The following is a 20,492-nucleotide window of genomic DNA, read 5'->3' on the forward strand; positions in this document are numbered from 1 at the left end:
GGTTAAACAATCACAGAAATATAATTCTACCCTCCCATTTAATCCAGCTGCGTACAAAAATAACGCGGAGAAAAAAGTTAGCCATGTGTGGGCAAACGGATGCACGTGTTCAACACCAGTCAACACCTCTATTGTGAGGACAATAAGGTTTATTTCTATATGTTATTGTTATAAAGCAGAGCCACTGACGATGTTGAGTTGCAGTGTTTGCTTATTGTTACCGATTGATAATGAAAGGAGAATAAACGAGCAACTTTGTTTAGCTTTTAGAACGTGATCATTAAATGTTTAAATATACGATAATTGAATCGTGCGAGGTGTTAACAGCTACTAACAATAAGAGAGAAGTGTGTCAGAGCTATTGAAAAAGCTAAAATTACTCATTAATTTAAACATATGTTTCACACTTCCCCTAATCAAACTACATACATTTGACAAGTATTTGATGCATGTTTTACAGATTTTGCTCAAAACCAGACGAAAAGCATTTTATCCGGATGAGAATTACTGTATATCAACTTTCAATATGTAAGTATATCTAAAGGAATTACGAGAAAATGATACTAGATGCCACCGTTTAAAGATCTCAAACAATTAGTAATAACAGTAATGTGCCCTTACATCTGGTACCCCAAGCATTACATCTAATTCAAATAGGCACATTAAAAAGCTCCCATCTGGCGACACAAGGGTACATTAAAATGTCAAGTTCAATGCTCCTCATTAATTTCTCCCATAAAGCATGGCGATGTAAACAGTGCGCTTCAAGTGGCGGCTGCCCATAGATCGCAGAGGGCCCTTCGATTGTATTTAATATGTTTATGATGTGATCAATGGACCACGAGAGGGTTCTATTGTGTTAAAGTTAGGGGAAATTGATTTTAATAGTATGTGGAGTTGATATTGATTTAAATCGTTAGTTATTTTGTAAACAATGTTTAAATGATTGACGCATTTTATTTAAATCTTCAGTAATAAATTTTACTATTTTTTTTTATTTTTTTTTTAAATTCATCGGTCCAGAATCTTTAACTTCAAGCCAAACTAACCACAGAAACTGTAAATAAACTAGTCATAAAGCAAACATTGATGTTATTCTAATTTGATTCAGTTGACAGATGGATAGGCGAACGCATCAGAGTGCCTAGTGCGAGTTTTGCAAGTTAACTTTCTCGATGCGTAAATTATCATACAACTTAATTACGTAGTATTCATTTTTGACATATTTATTTCATGAAGGCTGTCATCGGCACTTGGTCGTACTATAAACGGGCTCACTTGCGAAATAGTAAACGTCATTATCCGGAAAAATGAATGAACGTTCTATATTCTAATCTTGTGATGTAGCATACGACTCTTTACTTCAGCCAAGTTATAATTACGTATCGAGCGCGTAAACTTACAAAACTCGGAATCAGCACTCTGAATTAAAATTTGTTACTCCACACTGACATTTACGAGTTTCCCGAGATGACGCGCAGCTGACGAGCCTGACAGCGAACATCGACTTCAAATTATGACGAAAAATATTTCACTTCGAATGATCCCAGATAAACAGAGAAATAGCAAGTCATTTTCCTAAATGTGTACTTCTATTATTGTACACCAAAAACAAAAGGTGAATGTTCATGCAAAATTATGCTTCGCCTACGCAAAACATATGCTCGTATTTTCCAAAGTAAATAGGTTTTAATACTTCGAAAACTAGGAACCTAGCAGGTGCTTAATATAGGCGCACATTTGGTACAAATAAAATGTGCAGTTCAAAACGAAAATAGGACGAAACACAAGGGGAATATTTATATCTAAGTGTAGACAGCTTGAAATGGGACACAGATTCTAGGATAAACAAATGTTTAGCATACTTGAATACGGATGTTGGACGGCTGGGATTGTTTGGGCGAAGAATACATTTTCTGATGTCCTATTTAGAACGCAGCTGGAGAAAAGTTTTATAACATAGAGATTTCTTTATCCTTTATTTGGTCAATGATACATGTTTTTTTTTTTTTTCAATTTTAGAATTGACATATAAAATCAGGATTTTCTCTAACTCAGCTACAGATTTTGATGATTGATTAGAATTTTACTACGAAATACTAAGTTATTAACAGCGACTCCCGAGTTACCAGTTTTAGCTAATTTCCTTATTTACATGTAGAACAAAACATTTCCACATGTAAACCACAGACCGATAGAGCCATTACACATAATTCTATTTTCAGCAATTGCATATCGTTTCCTCCAATAATTCTGAGAAAACTGACTGCACCCCAAATAAATCACATTGCTCTAATCATTTAAATGCACAAATTAAAAACGGTCACACTGTAACGGTCAATTACATCTCACGTCTAAAACAGCACTGAATTTAAGCTGAATTCAACCTTATTGTGTCACGTTTAGGCTTATATTCGCGAGTGCGTCTGTCTCCCGCGCAAATGACGTCACGAGCGGCGCGTACGCAGAACACGTCCGCAACGAGAAGCGTCCGACGCTGCACTGAAACACTTGTTTGTTTATATGCGTGCGTTTGTTTAATGGCCACGATATTTAGATTTTACGGTTGATGAAGCTGTAAAACTGTCAATATTTATCTATTTGCGCGACGCGTGAGGTATTACAGTAATCCGCAGTTGATCTTTTAAGTTTCAAATGCAGAGATGGGGTTGAAAGATGTAAAGAAAACATTGACATCCTGACATATCTTGCACATGGCTTGACTAAATAGCCTTCTGATAAGAATGCACTGAAAACTTATGTAGTCATGAATCATCAAATAACAAGAAAATGCATCAAATTATGAGATAAATCTTGAATCAATTGGCACATAGTCTTAAAGCTGTTGATTTTACCACATGTTATGCAACTCGATATGCATGAGATCGATTGGTATCAAGACTATCGAGCGCCAGATTTACATGCTCTATCCCATAATCGGACTCAGCTGTCTATCTAGATCAGTCTTATAAAGATTTACAAGTGCTACGTTGTGTTACACAAGTTTACTTTGATGATATGGATGAAAGAAATCCCTGTTATGAAACGAATATCGTCTGTCTATAAAATAATGAAGGCAAATAATGGGTACTAAAGTTCATAGAATAATGAATTGGAGGCGTCTTTCATCATGAAGAAGAAAAACAAGATGAAAGTTATCGTCAAATACTTATTTCGTATCTTTTATCTTATTAGTAAAACAGTCCTCCCTTTTATGACGGTTAGGAGTTTAAAGAGTCTGGGAGTGCTATTACTGTTAATAAGATTAAGTACAGCAACTACAGTAGGGCATTGTCCTATTACCAATTCAAACTCATCTGCTCTAACGGTCATCTCAACAATAGTAACCTGTCTACAATTCAAATCTCCAACGGTCTCTACCGCTCTAAGCCAACCTCCGCGCTTCACCGACTTTATTAGTACCAATTATGTCTAAAATTAAGAAAAAAGTACATCTGAAGAGGCAGGATGTCACCAATTTATTTTTAGATCGTCTGCCGTTTTATAGCGACAGGATAAGGGAGGGAGTCCGCCGTGAAACAAGCTTGCGGTGTGGTCTCCATCTTTTGTTTTTTGCTAATCTGGGAGAAAGGGGTGATTTCAGTGTTAATACTGGTTGGTAGACGTTTCAGGTATTTAGGAGCTTTTTATAGATTATATAGATTTATCCGTCAGTGGAAAGAAAATGGCAGAAAGTATGCTGCAAGAAACAAAAATCAAGGCAAATATTGTTATAATTGGCAAGTATTGTTACCAAGCTCTAAATAATTGAGTCACGATATTTACAATCTTGCATTTTACTGAACACAAGACACGTCTAGCAACTACCGGGTTTCATGAAAGATACAAGTTTTATGATACACAAAAATTGAATGTAGAGATTTATCAAAGACCGGCAAAGGGCAGCATGACTTCCGCGATGCTAGCCAGTAACCCGGGGGCTTATGACCGTAACGCTGTATGTTATGTAACCTGTGATGTTTGGCATCAAACAAATACACGTTAGGATTTTACGAGGTGTTTACCTTTCGGCGTTTTACGCTTGTTAGTCAACCTGTGTCCTGTACTTACAAGATGCGCATTTTGAGTCAGAATTTCTACTAAAATTATGCCTGAAGACTATTACCTAAAAGACATGGGAGGAAAACAGGCTCAGGTATTGCACTATGAAAACACATACCTGTGCAATTCAATACTACACTTGTTACGTCAAGTTACTCATGTTTTTCCAAGACATTTATTACCAAGCGTGAAACCACAAGCGTTACTTCATGTAACCACAGTCTCTAAGAATTGACTACTTAGGGATATATCAATTAAATAATAAAACGTAACACACATTGGAAAGGCGAACTTTTTCAAATGGATAATTGTTCCTGGTCATAAATTCTCCTTTGGGTACAAACATCCCGCCCCAGTCACTATAGGAAATTACTTAAATTACCTAATAGTGCTTACTGGTAACGAAGAATTTACTGGAGATTCCCATGGAAGGACCCAGGAGTTATTGACATGTCATCTGCCCTACTTAATTCAAAATGTTGCAGTTAATCGATATTCTTCGAAAATCAAACAACTAGCGCTAAGAAATACCCACTTATCTATCACTCACGTTTTTCACCTATGAACTGCCTCCTGGTGAGATTGCACTTTTAATTGCAGTGCGTGATATGAACGTGATAGGAAAACTACATAATGTCGTTACCCCTAAAATAGGATTTAATCAGATTGAGCACTTCAATGGGCTATTACTACTAATAAAACTAACAGAGATTATATATAGCAATTTATGTTTTATGTCTGAATACATTCTTGAGATAAAATCCATTTAAAAATTAGCACAGTAGCATTAAAAGCAGTACTTTTACTAGGACAGCAGCAGATACGAGATAGCGCAGATTCTCGGCGATTAATAGGTCAGGCCGAGAGCACTCTCCGAGAGCGTTTATATTTGCGTCTTATCTCGAGTGCGCGGAACATTAGCGGATGAGGCGCGTACTGGCCAGCTTAAGGGCTTGATACTGTTGCCTACATCGGTATGGGGAAATGTTTTAACAGGTGTTATGTAATGGAGGTTCCATTAACATATTCTCGATAAGTCGATACTTGAGACGAGTTAGGTCATCTCTATTCTTATGAAGGTTTGTACGTATCAGCGCAGAATAGAAAAAGTGCCCTGGGGATGAGATGAGAACGATAAAGTAAAACTTCGCTCATATAAAGTTAGTGAGTCACTGGATGGCGCATAATTTAAAGCTATGCTGAGCAGGTGCTTTAAAAAGTTCAATGTACGATAAATATAACCTAATGCCAAAATCTTGAATCAAAAGTAACAATAGGAAACGTATTCAAAATGATAAAAAAACAAACACGTGATGGATTTTAATTCTATTCGTATCAAATGACATCAGAACGCGTGATTCAATGCGGTAAACGGTGCCTAAAATACATTTACATACTCTAAAAGCGTTAAAATATGTACATGGTTTTTATCGGCAAGTAATTAAATGTTCAGTGACAAATAAGTATCTATAAAAGTCGCTGAACACACTGTTGTAAAAGTTTCAATGTCCAGGTACTTTGTAATTTTCATTGCATTAGTAAGTCCACTAATGCAATGAAAATTACAAAGTATGTTGCTGACAGTACACATTGCCTCTGTTCTTTGACTTAAAGTAAATATTAAGAAGTTTTCTTGCCTATTTTATACTTTATCTTCCAAATCAAGATGCAACGGTATGTTCCTGTTCCTGCCTATAGGAAGGACCACAAATTAATGGTAAAGGGAAGCCGACCCCGGACGCGCGTGTTATGCTTGCATTGACCAGCGTCCGGTAATATAATACAGATAACCAATTAATTGCTCCTAATTATTTAGGTCAACGGACGATTCCTCAACAACCATGGCTTAACAGGCAATGTGTGATATGGCTTTATGCAACAAGCTAACGATTTCTGAATATGTTTTTGGGTGGCAGATAATATTCATGAACAGCGTTCAATAGTCATAGATATTTGCCAACATTATTACTATCGTAAAGTACGAATCTAGTTAAGCAATAAAATAAAGCTCACAAATCTTCGTAAATTACGCCAAACGGAAACAACTCGTTCGCGAAACGTAACGAATTCTTTTAAGCACAACTAATAACAATGCTGTGATGAGACAATTTCTCCCTTATGTTTCAGGTAATAGGGTCGTTATTTCCGTGACAAGATGGCGTCATAGATGCACTAGTTGCGATGTAAAAGGTTATGACGCGTGTTTAGTGCATTGTTTATGTGAGACGAGCAATGCCGCATTCCTGGACGGATTTGTTCTATAAATTGAGCCTTTTACTAGCTACTGCTGGCGCCTCAAAAAAGAATAATGTCGCGTCGGGAAATGGACCGGTAGCTAGCAATATGTCAAACACAAACGAGACAAAATTAGCTATAATTTTCGCTCTTATTGTTTTTAGTCTTCATAACATCTATCTTACTAGTTCTAAAAGCTCAGGCTTAAAGCTTACTATTATACTGTCAGCGTTATGGTGGGATTCCACCGATGTGCGACACAAATGTGCCTTCTTGTGCCGGAGACCATTTTGCTTAAAACCCGATTGCTATGCTATAAAGTTTATTTATCAAATTGAATTTTCAAATTAACGTTTCGCGATTCAACCTTCTATGCTTGGCACACACAATAGGAAGACATCTTCGACCAAGGGCTCCTATCATAAAGCTGACGTCAATATAATGCAATCTCACGTGACATTTGATTGGGCGGCGCGGGCGCATAGTAAATAAATGTTAAACGGTAAAATTAGAATGCGGTTCAGTCAACTCGGCGCGTCGCTCCCGATACATCAGCGTATGTAACCAGGACTTTGTTCTTGACAGAATATTAGACAAGCAGGTGTCACTCGGTATTAGATATAATTTAGTACCCTTTCATAATTTTCCTGCAGACTGCGATGGCACAATTTTCATTGAAAGCTTTAAAAGAAAAGCGATGTGGGAGAATAAATTGAGTGTCTAAGTTATTGCAAAATATTTAGATATTACAAATGAATTAATTAGACCAGAAATCAAGAAGTTATAGTTCCTGTAACCGTTGGAACATTTAACATATAAATAAATAGAGCATACAACATACTCTCCAGCTAAACGGGTCATTGTGTCAGTGCACACGGTGCTAGTAATCTAGCAATATATTCGCACTGTGCACTACCGCGATCTTTAGTCATGCATACTTCAAATACTTTAATGGTTTCTAATAAAATAAAACGTGGTAACTAGTTCGGTTAGTGAGATTTAATTGCTTAAAACGAGGTTGACTAACGAGATGCACTATTGGGAAATTCTACACATCACATCGCTACCGATTTTCAATAATACCTACTTATGACTCATTTTATCGTGTCATAAAACTTCATAAATTGGTAGTTCAGTAGTAGCAGCAAGCTATAGTTCGAAATATGCATAAATCTCATGTTTCTCATAATTTAGACACCTGAAATTGACCCATCTTTACAATAGCTACGATAACGTTCTCAACTTTATTTTGACTATCCACCTAACAAAATACTATACATTTACAACCGCCGCACTGCCCCCAGTCTATTCCTGGTCAAAACCATCTAATAACACACATTCTCTCACAATCAAACAAACGAAAACGTCAGTTTACGTTACTTTAATTAACTTTTACCAAGAACACGAACAAAAAGTGTTGTAGACCAAAACGTTTGGCTCAGATTTACGAGTGGCACCAGCGCCAGTCATGGTAGGGGCATCCGAGGGTGGCTCGTATTTATAGAGCAAGTTGTCTAAGTGCATGGGAATTTATTGGACGCGCAAGGGATTTATACCACGACCATGACTGTAGAAAAAGATTATCGTGAGAGCCCTAATTGTAGACTCGAGTACTGATATTTAGAGGTTGTTATTAGCTTAAATAATTAGGCTTAGTCATGCGCTTTGATGCTGGTGCTACAAAGTAATGCGAGAGATATGGACGACTATTTATTTGGGCTGGTAATGCACACAATTATTAGTTTGTATTTAAGTTATATCAAAAGTAATAAACATAGATTATTATCATTATTTAACTAAAAGCGAAAATATTGTGTTGTGTAGTGTAATCTTTGACCTTTACAATGACTCAAATTCAATCAAAGATTAGCTTGGAAATAGACTTTATCTATTGCCTTTGTACACACATTTTCAATGTTTTTCTACCTAGATTTTATTACCCACCCATCCTAACCTCCGTTGAACATCTATGATAAAGGTACGAGTAATATTGGTACTATCAGCGGCGCTCCAACAAAGCCCCGTCTAAGTGGGTCACAGGAGTTGTGCCCTATCTGTTTATAGTCGCGCCGAGTACGTACATAGCTGTCAATACAAAATGCCTCTCCGTCTTACAATCTGTAAATACGGCTGCAATTTCTCCAGCATTCTTAGCAGACGTCTAAATGTGCAAAATTGTACGCTTGTATTTGATTCTACTTATTTTCGGTCTGTGATTCGGTTGACTTCGTATATTTTATTTGGTTTTTAGACATAGTTAGCGATGGCTGAAATATTTTCGTGCTGTTTTATGGTATGTTTTGTCAATCTTGGTTCGGTATTTACAGGTTTTAGGGGCAGCTTAACTTTCCAATAAAAACGAATTATTTTGCTTCAAATACAGCCATACAGCAATTCCTTCTACTTAATAAATACACTTAAATATTTCTTACCTCCTTTTCAGCAGATTTGCTGGCGTCTCCATGTATCTTGTCCCTCAGAGCCACCAGCTCCAGCGGCCAGCTCGACACCTCCGCGTCGGGGTCCGACAGAAGCACCTGATGATACGAAGTCATGGTTAACAACTTATTTTCAACTCTACGGAGTTTAATATTGGGTGCATATTGCTTTGTAAATAGCAATAGTATCATAGCGATTAAAGTTAGAACGTAGCACGCAATCTGTCATTGCTTTTCATGATTTGAAGATGTTCTATATGGACGTCTTTTGTAAAGACACTCTTAACAACGAATGCATTGGTCATTCACTGAGTCAATTTAAAGAATACTTTACAAGTTTGCTACTTGTATAGGCACTATCAATGCTATTGGGGAATAATAAAAAAAACTTTTTGTTAAAGTTTAAAACTTTCAACACAAATGTGAACTTACAAGCAAATCACCCATATTTCTTTCGTTCAACAACACTTAAGAAAAACTTCCACAATCACTGCACACCCTTCTTCACAAATCACATAGAAAATATTCCAGCAATATGACAAGAGATGTGACTGCACTCGAATAAGGAAAATAAATGACTGGTACAAGTGGCACATTTGACCCCTTATCACACAGATTGATAGCCCAAACAGTACTTAACTAAACAAAGGGAGTACACGGGTGATTACTTAATGATATACTACGGTTATTAAGACGCTTCATATTTATTGTTTCCTTTGGGAATGCATTATTAAATATTTCAGTTTTGTAAACATTGTTTGTGTTACGAAGAAATGTCATACATTAGCATTAATTACGGTGAGAATATATTTACTATTAATCACCTGTTATTGTGTTTCTGTACAGTATAGTATATTTACAGATATAAACAAGGGCCTATTAACTTATACTGGAGTCTTAGCTGCATATTATAACAGCCCGAAGTTTAGGCTTATTTATCTTAAATATGAATAGCGAATGTACCCAATCGATGTTATAATATGCAGGCGCGTTTGACTTTCGGATAAAAAAGTTGTGACAATGTTATGTTTACTCATGTTGTTTATTTTAAGTTTTGTCATTCTGAAAGGGCAAAGTTAATGACGTAGATTTTGATAGCGTATCTGTGTCTTCGTACTTCTAACCTTGTTCGTTCGATGAAAAAATATACTACTCAGAGCGAATGCATCCTAATCCCATTTTCCTAAGGGGTTTACTTCGCATTGAGTGACTAAGTAAGCCACTTTTAAGCTTGAAAGTGAATAAAAAGAGTAATGTACTCGTCCTTGGCTGTTTTCTTTTGTATCAACAATTCATTCATGCAAATGATCTCATGTATTTTTTAGCTTCGCGGAGAGTTTATTGCATACACTATTTGAATATTTTCCGCAAGCTTAATCTAGCAATGACTGACCGTGACAACATAACACCCAAACGGACAGCATGGCGGCGAAAAATATTAAAATATCAACGAAAATTAAAATACATACTTCTCTTTAAAAATATTGTCCTACAAGATCGTTGACCTAAATAGGCGACAAAAAGTTTGGTAACGAGACAGCGTGGAGCTTTAAAATGAGGTCAGAATCGCGAAAAAATGTCGCCTATAGTCTGGAAACATGCCAGGGACGGATTGACAATATTTGTAAATGGCGATGAACTGCGCCCAGACGATGACTGTACTTTCGCGAATATATTTAGATGGTATGAGTAATTATGGGTTCCGTGGGCAGAATATGAAGCTTTTTAATTTTTTTATCTACATGTTGGAATCCATGCAATACTTTGTATGCATGTTATCTATGATCGTCATTTACGACAGGCAAGATGGTAGATAAAATGAAAAATATTTTCCATAAGCTCTATAACTTAGCAAAGTTCAATGACAAGCTTTTTCGTTATTATTGCTGGAAAGTTTTCTTCTCTCGAATAATCCAAGAGAGTTTGTTTGTTATGTTATTCCATTTTTAGTAGTATCAGAATAGTTTGGTATTTAGATTATTTAAAATACGGAACCCTGCGCTGACTTCTGCAATAAGGAATTGACTGTGCACCTATTTTATGTTTTTATATTTTTGATACAGAGGTGTTGCTATGCAGTTCTGTTAATCTGTGTATTTATGAAACATGACATAAATACACATAGACACAGGAAAATAATAACCTGAAAATCTATTTCGGGTTACTGACTGTTGATTAGTCGATGTGAGTGCTGTCACCAATTACAATTATTTATTATCACTATGAACATCATTATTTTCTACTGCCAGTTTCCCTTTATAACAATTATAAGTTGGGCAGAATACTGCGTGGGAACTCATAAGTTCCTCAGGCTGTCGACGCCAATTAGGGTCTGGTGCAAAAAATAACAACATAAACAAACACAAAACCAAACAAACTTTTGTCCCTTTTATTAAAAAAAAACTCATAATAAACAAGCTCTTTATATTTTTATATAGAAAACACCGTAGAGATAAATCAATGGGAATTAGGTCAAGATGTCAGTTAAGTATTCGTGGGCCGTAACTCATCCCATAAACACTTGTCAGCGTGAAAAAAGCTTATAATATTTTTCTTAAAACGACATAGGAATTATCTTTTCTTGTCATTTTACGGTCGCATGGCTTTAATTATAAATAGTTCTTAGAAAAAGTATAATCTGCTATGTTATTAAATATTAAAGCGAAGTAAAGGTTGAAAAAAGTTAGAAGGTTTGTTTCTTTATAGTAAAACAATAAAATAAATGTTGCGACTGCGTATACACGCATGGCACGCCATAGCACCAACGGAGATCGACCTAACTGACTTTCGAACTAAAAAGAAGACATTTTGACGAAGTTCTGATAAGACCGATAAATTATACCTAATTGTACCGTGCTTTCAAGCTATAAATAGGTCATAATATTTTCACGCTAGGAAGGGCGACCTTTACGTAGTCTTTAGAATAGACTAGACATAAAGCCGTATTGAAGGCTACCCTGCTAATACATAGCTTTTGAAGTAGTTAAACTTTGAAATACGGATTTTAGGAATATTCTAATTTAAGTTTAGTGTTAGAGAATCCATCCCAAGGGCGGTATAATGCAGTCTTAGGTAGATCTTAATCTCTAGACCTCTATGTGGCCCATACTAAAACTAGAGGTAGTTCACGCAACATACAAAGTAACTTACGCGTCTCTTATAAAATGGTAGGTGGTTACGATCAGGCATTTCACATTATCAACCATTCAAGCATACACAAAAACTAACACACGTGTTCAAAAGTTTTATAAATATAGATTCAATGTCGTTGTCACTATCTCACAATCCCATCAAAAATATCACTTATACATTTCATTGTTCTTCGCAAAACTTAGCACTAGTAAAAAGTCACATTTTTATCAATCATTTCGCGAAATTGTTTTAGTAATCAAACTTTCACTTATAAACGTTGGTTGTTTATAATTTTTTTCATAGAGTAGTGAATGTAGCGTGTTCCCGCCAACTGGGGGAAGAGCGCCGGTCTATTTGAGCCATAGAGCAGGCCAGTGCGTCGGCCGAGTATTTATTAATGGTGTACCGAGATGGCACCAGGCCAATGCTTGGCCTGAGGGCAGCTTCTGCACGTACTACGAGATACTACGGGTTTTATTATGTTTTTTTTCTTTAGATAACTGGATTGAAGAAAACCAGCGACCATGAAAATATTGAAAGAAGGAAATGGCGAGAGTCAAGAATCAAACCTAACTCTTGTACTGCAACTGTAGCAAAATGCAATATATTGAGAACCAGTAAAGGGTTCCAGAACTTCCAGACCTAAAATTACAGGACCAAAAACCCTACATTGGGCCTTCTTTGTACCAGCACTAACCAGAAAGCTTAACCCATATAAATCAGTGCAGAAAAATCGTGGCACCATCCAAATTACTTCTTAGTATACACGGAATATAGGTTAAGTGAATCAACGCAAACTACTCATTCTGTTTAGTTTAGACTCCATAAAATCTTTATGGGAGTTTTAGTTAGTCTATTTGCATGGTATGAAAGTGTTTTTACATTTTATGTGAATTATTGTAGGTTATTGTGGCAGATTTACTTAGTTTTAGGCATATAAAATATATTATCATACATATTTACAGTTAGAAATGTAAATGTTAAAGCTTCCTTTGAAGTCGTGTTAATGCTATGGTTATTTGTACTATTTTCTAAAGTTTTAAGCGTAAGTAATCCTGCGGAATGAAAGCTTGAAAAGCCATAACTCATGTTATAAAATGGCGCTAACATTTTAGTTATTATATTAAAGCTTTGCTGTTAGAAAACGTTAAAAGGGGGCGATAGGATAAATATAGGTAAATACCGCTTTTTGGACTGATAAATAATTAAGGCTAGTCAATATATATTCGGGGAATAAAAAAGACTCCAAGCTTACATTCAAAGAGCGTCACTTTTAAGTGAAACACTCGTAGAGGGTTTTTATTTAATTTTTTTATTATTTGTTCCTTTATTTCAGGCAACTAGGGCCCATAGCAAATACAATACCTAATAGTCCAGTTATTGAGGAATGGAATCTCGCAATCCAATAGCTTGAAAGAGGAACACAAGTATTCGCCATTCTACTTCATTATACCTGATCAACTCAAACCGGAAGCTACGAAAACATGTGAACATACCTGCAACTGCTCCTGTAGATGGTTGACGACCTCTTGCCTGACCTCATCTCTGACCTCCTCGAGCCTCTGTTCGAGCTGCGCCTCCATCTTCTGCGTAGCGGTGACGTCACGATGTTTAGTCACACACGAGTTAGTTCATTCCATGCATGCAGGAGAAGACAGAATGAGTTCGCATTAGTCGTTGAATAACAACGTCCATGGGGATGTTTGAGAAAGAAACTGATTTTTTTTAAGATATGGGGTAGTTGTTACAGTGATGAAGTTTTTTTTTAAGTAGAATTTATTAAGAATTTTTTCAATGGGTTTCGTGATGAGAGCTTTACGATTTGAAAAGAACCAAAAACCTGGATGGATGGACTTTGAAATTATACAGTAGGCATGTATGCATGTATAAAGACGATAAGATTAGATGTAAAGTTTCGTATGTAATATGTCTAAAATACTTTAATACTTACTTTAGAATGTCTTTTACATGTTATATTCTATTAAATTAAACTCTTTAGGCTATTAGTTGGTAATCTTTGAATACTTTTTCTCCCACAGTTGTTATTCAACTCCATAATTTATGTACATTTTGTGCTAAAGAAAATTAGATCTTTTTGCTGTTTACGTAGAGGTGATATTAAATTGTGATATTTACAAGTTTCTTTGGTGCAATCGGCTATATTCCTGATTAAGTTCTCATTCTTTCTGTGATCATTAATTCGATATAGCAATACAGAAGTGTATATGGCAATACTAGATCTCTTATAGTCCAATAAAGGCTTTAAGTCAGAAGGAAGGTTTGACAGCCATAGAATTGATAACCTCAGGCTACCGTAAGCTTTGTCTTTCCCCTGCATGCGGTTATGTACAAGGATTATTTATTAGTAAATATACATATTTATATTGGTGGCTTCAAGCTGTATTTTGCTTTTGCTATAATTGAAGGTTCTCCACAAAGAGTCATGTTGCATGATACCCTTAAAATTTTGGCTTTTGTCAGAAAATAGCGATTCTCGATGCTCTTGCAAAATCGATTTGCCTCACAAGTTGATCGTATCATAAATTATAATTTACAAACATAACATATACACAATAATATTTACAAGAAGTCTTGCTTCGTAGTTATTAAAGCAACACGGAGTTAAGTCCACAACATCTAGTACACAGCACACACTGTCAGACATTCAGCTCCTATATAAGTCAGAACAGATGGTCTAACCTTTTCTAACTCCAGGTCGATGTCTTGTTGGTAGAGAGAAACGTTGGCCTCCGTGTTCTCTGCAGTTTGTATGTGCGCTTTGAGCTGCGTTATCTAGGAGCAAAAAGGTGCTTCAGTATGTTTATCGAAATTTAGTTGAACTAATTTTTATTATTAAAACTGGGTTTATAGAAATTAGTCGATATTACACTGGCACCTAGAGGCAACGTGCATAAAACATGATTTCAATGTTAACGAAGGATATTTATGCACCTAAAGAAAGACAGGTTTTGCTGGTTGAATTATTTTTCATGCCTACTGAAAAACAACAGCGATAATATTCAATGTAAAGTGTAAATCACCAAACGAATAAACATTGTCCATATCAGACAAGATAACAAACAGGCAATGTGACATTGATGTACTTATAGGGTCCACACTCGTAAAAATAACAATTTCATTTTTCTACTTCTTCATTAAGGAAATAATTAAGCACCCAATCTCGTCAAGACTTTGAGACTTTGTTATATACTATGTAGTGATTCTGCCTTCAACAGGCACGAAAACACGTCAGTACCTGTTCATCGAGTGACGCAACAGCCTCCCGGTGCGTGGCCTGCAGCTCATTGATATACGCCACGTGTTCCGCCTTCAGCTCATCCATCTGCTGCTCGCACTTCTTGCACTGCCCCGGAGACTGCTCGTGTTGGGTCCACTGCAATATATAGAGCTTATAGGAAATTGTTCTCCTGTGTATTTTATATGTTGCATACATTCTGGGTTCTGTCACGTAACTTAGTTCATCATCATCCTCCGAGCCTTTTCCCCAACTATGTTGGGGTCGGCTTCCAGTCTAACCGGATGTAGCGGAGTACCAATGTTTTACAAGTCACGTGACTTAGTTATGGATGCTAAATAGGCAATTGATGGTTAAAGTTACAGATGGAAGGGGCAGTCGGAATGGATGGCATCCTTCCTTGGGTTGGGTCACCTCTGCGCCAACTGGTAAACGGATGATGCTTTATGGCGATGCACAGTTGACAGTAGCTGCAGTGTAGCAGCACATTACCTCTGGGCGGCGCGTGGGCAGCTGCATGCTGCGCGTGCGGCGCCGGGCGCAGTCGCCGGCGGCGTCGGGCGGCGCGTCCAGCGACGTGGCCGAGCCGCACGGCGACGCGCACGCTTTGTCGCGCCACACCTCCTCGGAGTAGCTGCAATAACGCAACACATTTTAATATAAATGGCGACCAAAGCCGATGTCGGCGACGGCAGCTGTGCTCATATAAAAAGATCAGCCAGCTGCATTGGACATATTAGTGAGCACGAGCATCTGCGCATACACAAGTGCACTCACTATGACTGTGCTCTCATAGCCTGATGGGACGGGAATCCGGCACGACGACGGAGAGAGATCAGGCGCAGGATCAACATTAACGTGCTGTCCGGTGCACGGGTGTATCAATCACCGACATCCAAACTACGGTTTGCTTTGTGAAAGTTTCGGCCCGACCCGGGAATAGAACCCGAGACCTCGTGCAGAGCAACCGCGCTTGCGACCAACGAGGCAGTGATTTTAATATAAGTAGGTAGATACGCAATACGGTATATTCTAAAAAGTTTGGATATAAGAGAATCCGGAAAATGCACTCGGCTCAATTTTTATTGATCAAGTTAACAAATTCAATCCTTAACATCGCCGACAAGCGTAGCGGCAGACGCCCTAGAGTTCGACCTAAACTACTTTTCTTAATTAAATTTATTTATTTTTTAAATTAAATTCCTCTTATAATAAATTACATTGAGTTTAATAAACCCTGAACAGAGAGCTGTTTCAATAAGGTAGGTACTTGGTACTTCTAAAACAATGCTATTTAAATGCATAATTACTAAACTAAGTACTCACCTTCGTTTTGGCCTTGATTGCAACAAAGATATCATATAATTAGTATTTCATAGTCACCTTGAGTAGCATGGTAAGCACTAACTTGGCTATAAATACTTGATTGACTGATAAGTAATGCCTTGGAATTGAATACCAAGGACAAAGTTCATAAAGTATTAGGTACCTAGCTGTTTAGGTTTATAAATAAAATGTTTTTTTTTTTAAATTAGAAATGTTGAGTTAAAAACAACTCACCTCCTTTCCATATCTGAACATTTCTTCTCGAAGTAGGTCCTCAAATTCTCCATCTCTTTCTCGTGTTTGATGTGTAGCTCTTGTCGCAGCGCCTCGACGTCGGCACTCCCAGCCTTGACGGAGGCGAGCAGCTCTCGCAGGCGCCGCGTCTCCACAGAGTACGCCTGCTTGTCCTGCTGCAGCTGTGCCTCCAGCTCCTTGATCTCCGTGTCATTGTCTATCCTCATCTTCCCTATCTCATCGCACAAAACTTGTATCACACTTTCCCTCAGCTTGTTCCTCAGATTCTCCTCAATATAACTATCAAACTTATTTATTATTGTCGTTATTTTATTTTCGAAACCTGTCTGGAATTCATCTGACACGTCTGACGATCTTAAATCGGACTTTGAGTAATTGATGACAATTTCTTCTCTATCCATATCTTTTTCGCCATTAGAGCTTTGGATTGAAGATCCTCCGCTCATAATAGCTGAGTAGAACTTGGTGCTATCGTCTTTGATCATGCTTTGATACTTGACGAAGTCTGAGAGCTGACCCTTGACAGTGTCGTGTTCAGAGTTCTCAGCCATCATGTGTTGTAGATTCTGTACTTCATTAGTGAGGTGGTCATTCTCATGTCTAAGGTCTTCTCGTTCACGAACTGAACGCTGTAATGAGATGGTCAGTTCCTCAATTAATTCATCACGCTGCGTGATAGCATCTTCCAAGTGCACAAGCTGAAAGGACAGAAAGCATTCAATACATAACACATTCACATGGAAGCACAAAATAAGCAGCCACATGGGTTTGTTGTCAATGAAACATGTAGCCTGTCTTTGGAAGGCTTTTTGTGTTGTAATTTTGAAAACATTCAACACAATGATAAATAAAATTATAACATTGGACTTGCATAATTATTAGGATTGTTTGTTGTGCTTACAGAAAACATTGCAGTTATAAAAAATGTGAATAACAACAGTTGTAAATAAAAGCTCCATATCAATCAAACTGACAAATTGTGTGTCATAGAGTATCAAGAACAGAGAGTGACTTGAAATTGCATGCTTACAAAACTTATTGAAATAACTTAACTTGCAAAAAGTCTATATAAATACTTTTTACAAGCTTTTTTGCACTATATTTCTCAAATAAAATGGCATGCAGTGCAGAAGTAAAATTGTTGTTGTACTATAACAAGTTATTAGTTTAGTGGTTTTGTCACATTTTGTGATAGTAATATAAATTGATAACTGTTTCCAAGTTCTACGCATTTAAAAGCAGTTAGACAAATAAACCATTTATTTAAGGAAATAAAAAACTTAAATCAAGCTCGCATATATGACCAAGTTCAAGACTATACATGAACATAATATTTTGATATGTTCTCATAGATCAAGAAGTGTATGTTGTAAAATGTTAGTACATAGCATGCCATAGATGTGAGAAGCAGGATGAGGAAGCACAGTAATGTGAGACAGAGGCACACACAGAAGCAAAACCCATGTATTACAACAAGTACCTTCACATGATACTCTTCACATATTGTCTTGTAGTCTGTCATTGTACTGAAAGACATTGTCTCCTCCAGTGGGATAGACTTTGGCATAGAGCTCTCCTCAGGCTTATCACTCACTTTTTCCTTCAATTCATCTTCAACAGTAATTTCTTCAACTAACAAGTCTGCTTCAATTTTATCACTAGACAGACTTTGTTTGTCTGGTGACATTTGCAATGAATTGTCAGTAGATAGACTGATTTGCCGCTCAGGAGATAATTCTAATGATTTATTACTGGATAAACTTTCTTTCTCTGCTGACAGTGGTGATTTTTCAGGGGATGGGTCTTTAGACACTTCTTGGTCATCAAACACCTCCTCAATTTTTACACTATCTCCAGCCCCAACAAGAAATGGTGAGAGTAAGTTTGAGAATACTGGGATCGGTTCAACTTCAGAATCAATAACTGTTCCACCTTCTGGTGGTGGTCCAAATATAATTTTTGCAGAAGGAAATGGAAACTTTGGCACACCCTGGCCTCTTATATCCAACTTGATTATCTCCTCTGAGCCAGAACTCACCTTACCTGGAGAATCTATTTTATCCGAGTTCTCTGCGGAATCTAGTAAAGACCCTGATTTATGGCTAGATTCATCATTTAATGAGTCCAGATACTTGTCACTTCTAGGGGACAAGTTTGGTATGTCCTGTTCACTGGACTGTACATTTGCATCTGGCATATCAAGAGGTTTCTCAGAATTCTCCTTACATAGATCAGATAACAATGGCAAATTGACAGGACTCCCTTCACTTAGTAGTTGAATATCGGATACAGCATTTACATCTAGAGGCAGGGATAAACTGACTTTACTGGGATCTTGTGTGCTTGGGCCTTCACTTGTAGGGGAGTGTGGAGTTGGAACGTTTACGGAACTATTTTTAGAAGTTTTCTCCTGCACTGGCTCAATTTTAAGAAGGCCCTGTGATCTACTTGCATGGTCGGAATCTGTAGAATATTCGATTTTGGAGGGAATATGTTCCGATATAGACTCGGTCTTGCTGTCGTCGACATCGTGTGAAATTAGATTTTCTTCCGTGTTTCCACTAGCTTCTATACCTGTCTCCGATTCGTTTGTAGCACTTCCTACAGTGGGTATCTGTTGAGAATGTACGACATCCGGAAGAATATTCTAAAAATAAACAAAAAATATAAATAAACGATGTAAAAATCGTGGGTGTCGTAGGTACATTGAAGGTAGAAAGTTTATTAGAAATCTTGAATGAAACATTTGTTAGTAAGAATATGAAACTTGGGTGGCAGGCTTTAATCGAAACAGGTATGGTGTTGCAGCTATGCATCTCCAAACTATTTTTATCGTATTATAAATATCTCGAAGTCAGATAGATTTTCATTAACTAAACAATTAAAATAACACTGTACGTACCTTTTTTTCAGACGTATGTGGGGTAGACTGATGGGGTTCATCCATAATTTAATAAATTCATATTAAAATCAATCGAATAATTCATAAAAAAGCCACCAAATTCGTTGTCAAGACGACGTTTCACTCATTCAAACAAAATACAAACGCCATTTAAATAGTTGCGTTTCGTTTATAGCAAAGCAGTCAAACGTATAGGGGAGTCAAAAATGAACCTTTTTATAGATTTAATAAAAAACAGTAGAAAATAATGTTTATAATGTTCTTAAAGTTAATTTACTTTCAATTATGTAGATGAAATTGTACTTCGCATATATGAATTAAGGAAAATATCCATATTTTGGAACTTTCGATTCCTACTGGATTAGTCAGTTTAGCGCTGCCTTAGTTATAACTTTATCTTAATCATACGACAATTTATGCATGTATAAGTTTACTTAAAATAGAAACTTATAGGAGCGTGTCGGATTCACGAAAACAAATCAGTTTTCCAACGGAGAAACGAAACGTAACCTTCACGCTTTCTATGTAAAGAAGTTAAGCAGACAGACAGAGTAAGCAAGACCAATCTTTTCTTTCATGATCAAATAAAATAAGTATATTATGCCTACAATTTTATCTATTCGCGAGTAATGAGTTCATTAATATTTTTATAGTGTTTAAAGATGTTAACGTTTGTATTATATAAAAGTATTCTTTCATCAATAAGCAAACTAACATAGGACTTATTTTAAAATGGTGGATAATGTTGATGTGCGAGCTACCGACCGCGACCTATTATATCTACTATAAATCGAGTTTGTGTTAAAGTACCTACACTAATTTGTAAGACAATCAGTAGGTAGTATTTCTAGGTAGATCTAAATTACTGGTAAGAAATCTGTTTGTA

General features: G+C 36.8%; 1 protein-coding gene across 1 annotated transcript in view; it reads right to left on the bottom strand.

Moving 5' to 3' along the window:
• The window catches only part of LOC110376742 (centromere-associated protein E), a 63,302-nt gene extending 43,550 nt beyond the window's left edge, over positions 1–19,752 (bottom strand). Inside the window, exons 1-8 of the mRNA XM_064039031.1 lie at positions 19,607–19,752; positions 18,185–19,351; positions 16,684–17,402; positions 15,616–15,757; positions 15,124–15,261; positions 14,568–14,660; positions 13,364–13,453; positions 8,730–8,834 (exon numbers count right to left, since the gene is read on the bottom strand). Coding sequence (XP_063895101.1) covers positions 8,730–8,834; positions 13,364–13,453; positions 14,568–14,660; positions 15,124–15,261; positions 15,616–15,757; positions 16,684–17,402; positions 18,185–19,351; positions 19,607–19,651 — 2,499 coding nt within the window. The 5' untranslated portion in view covers positions 19,652–19,752. The remainder of the gene's footprint in view (positions 1–8,729; positions 8,835–13,363; positions 13,454–14,567; positions 14,661–15,123; positions 15,262–15,615; positions 15,758–16,683; positions 17,403–18,184; positions 19,352–19,606) is intronic.
• Between the last annotated feature and the right edge of the window lie 740 nt (positions 19,753–20,492).

Source organism: Helicoverpa armigera, chromosome 18 (genome assembly GCF_030705265.1).
Source record: "Helicoverpa armigera isolate CAAS_96S chromosome 18, ASM3070526v1, whole genome shotgun sequence".
Taxonomy (NCBI): Eukaryota; Metazoa; Arthropoda; class Insecta; order Lepidoptera; family Noctuidae; genus Helicoverpa; species Helicoverpa armigera.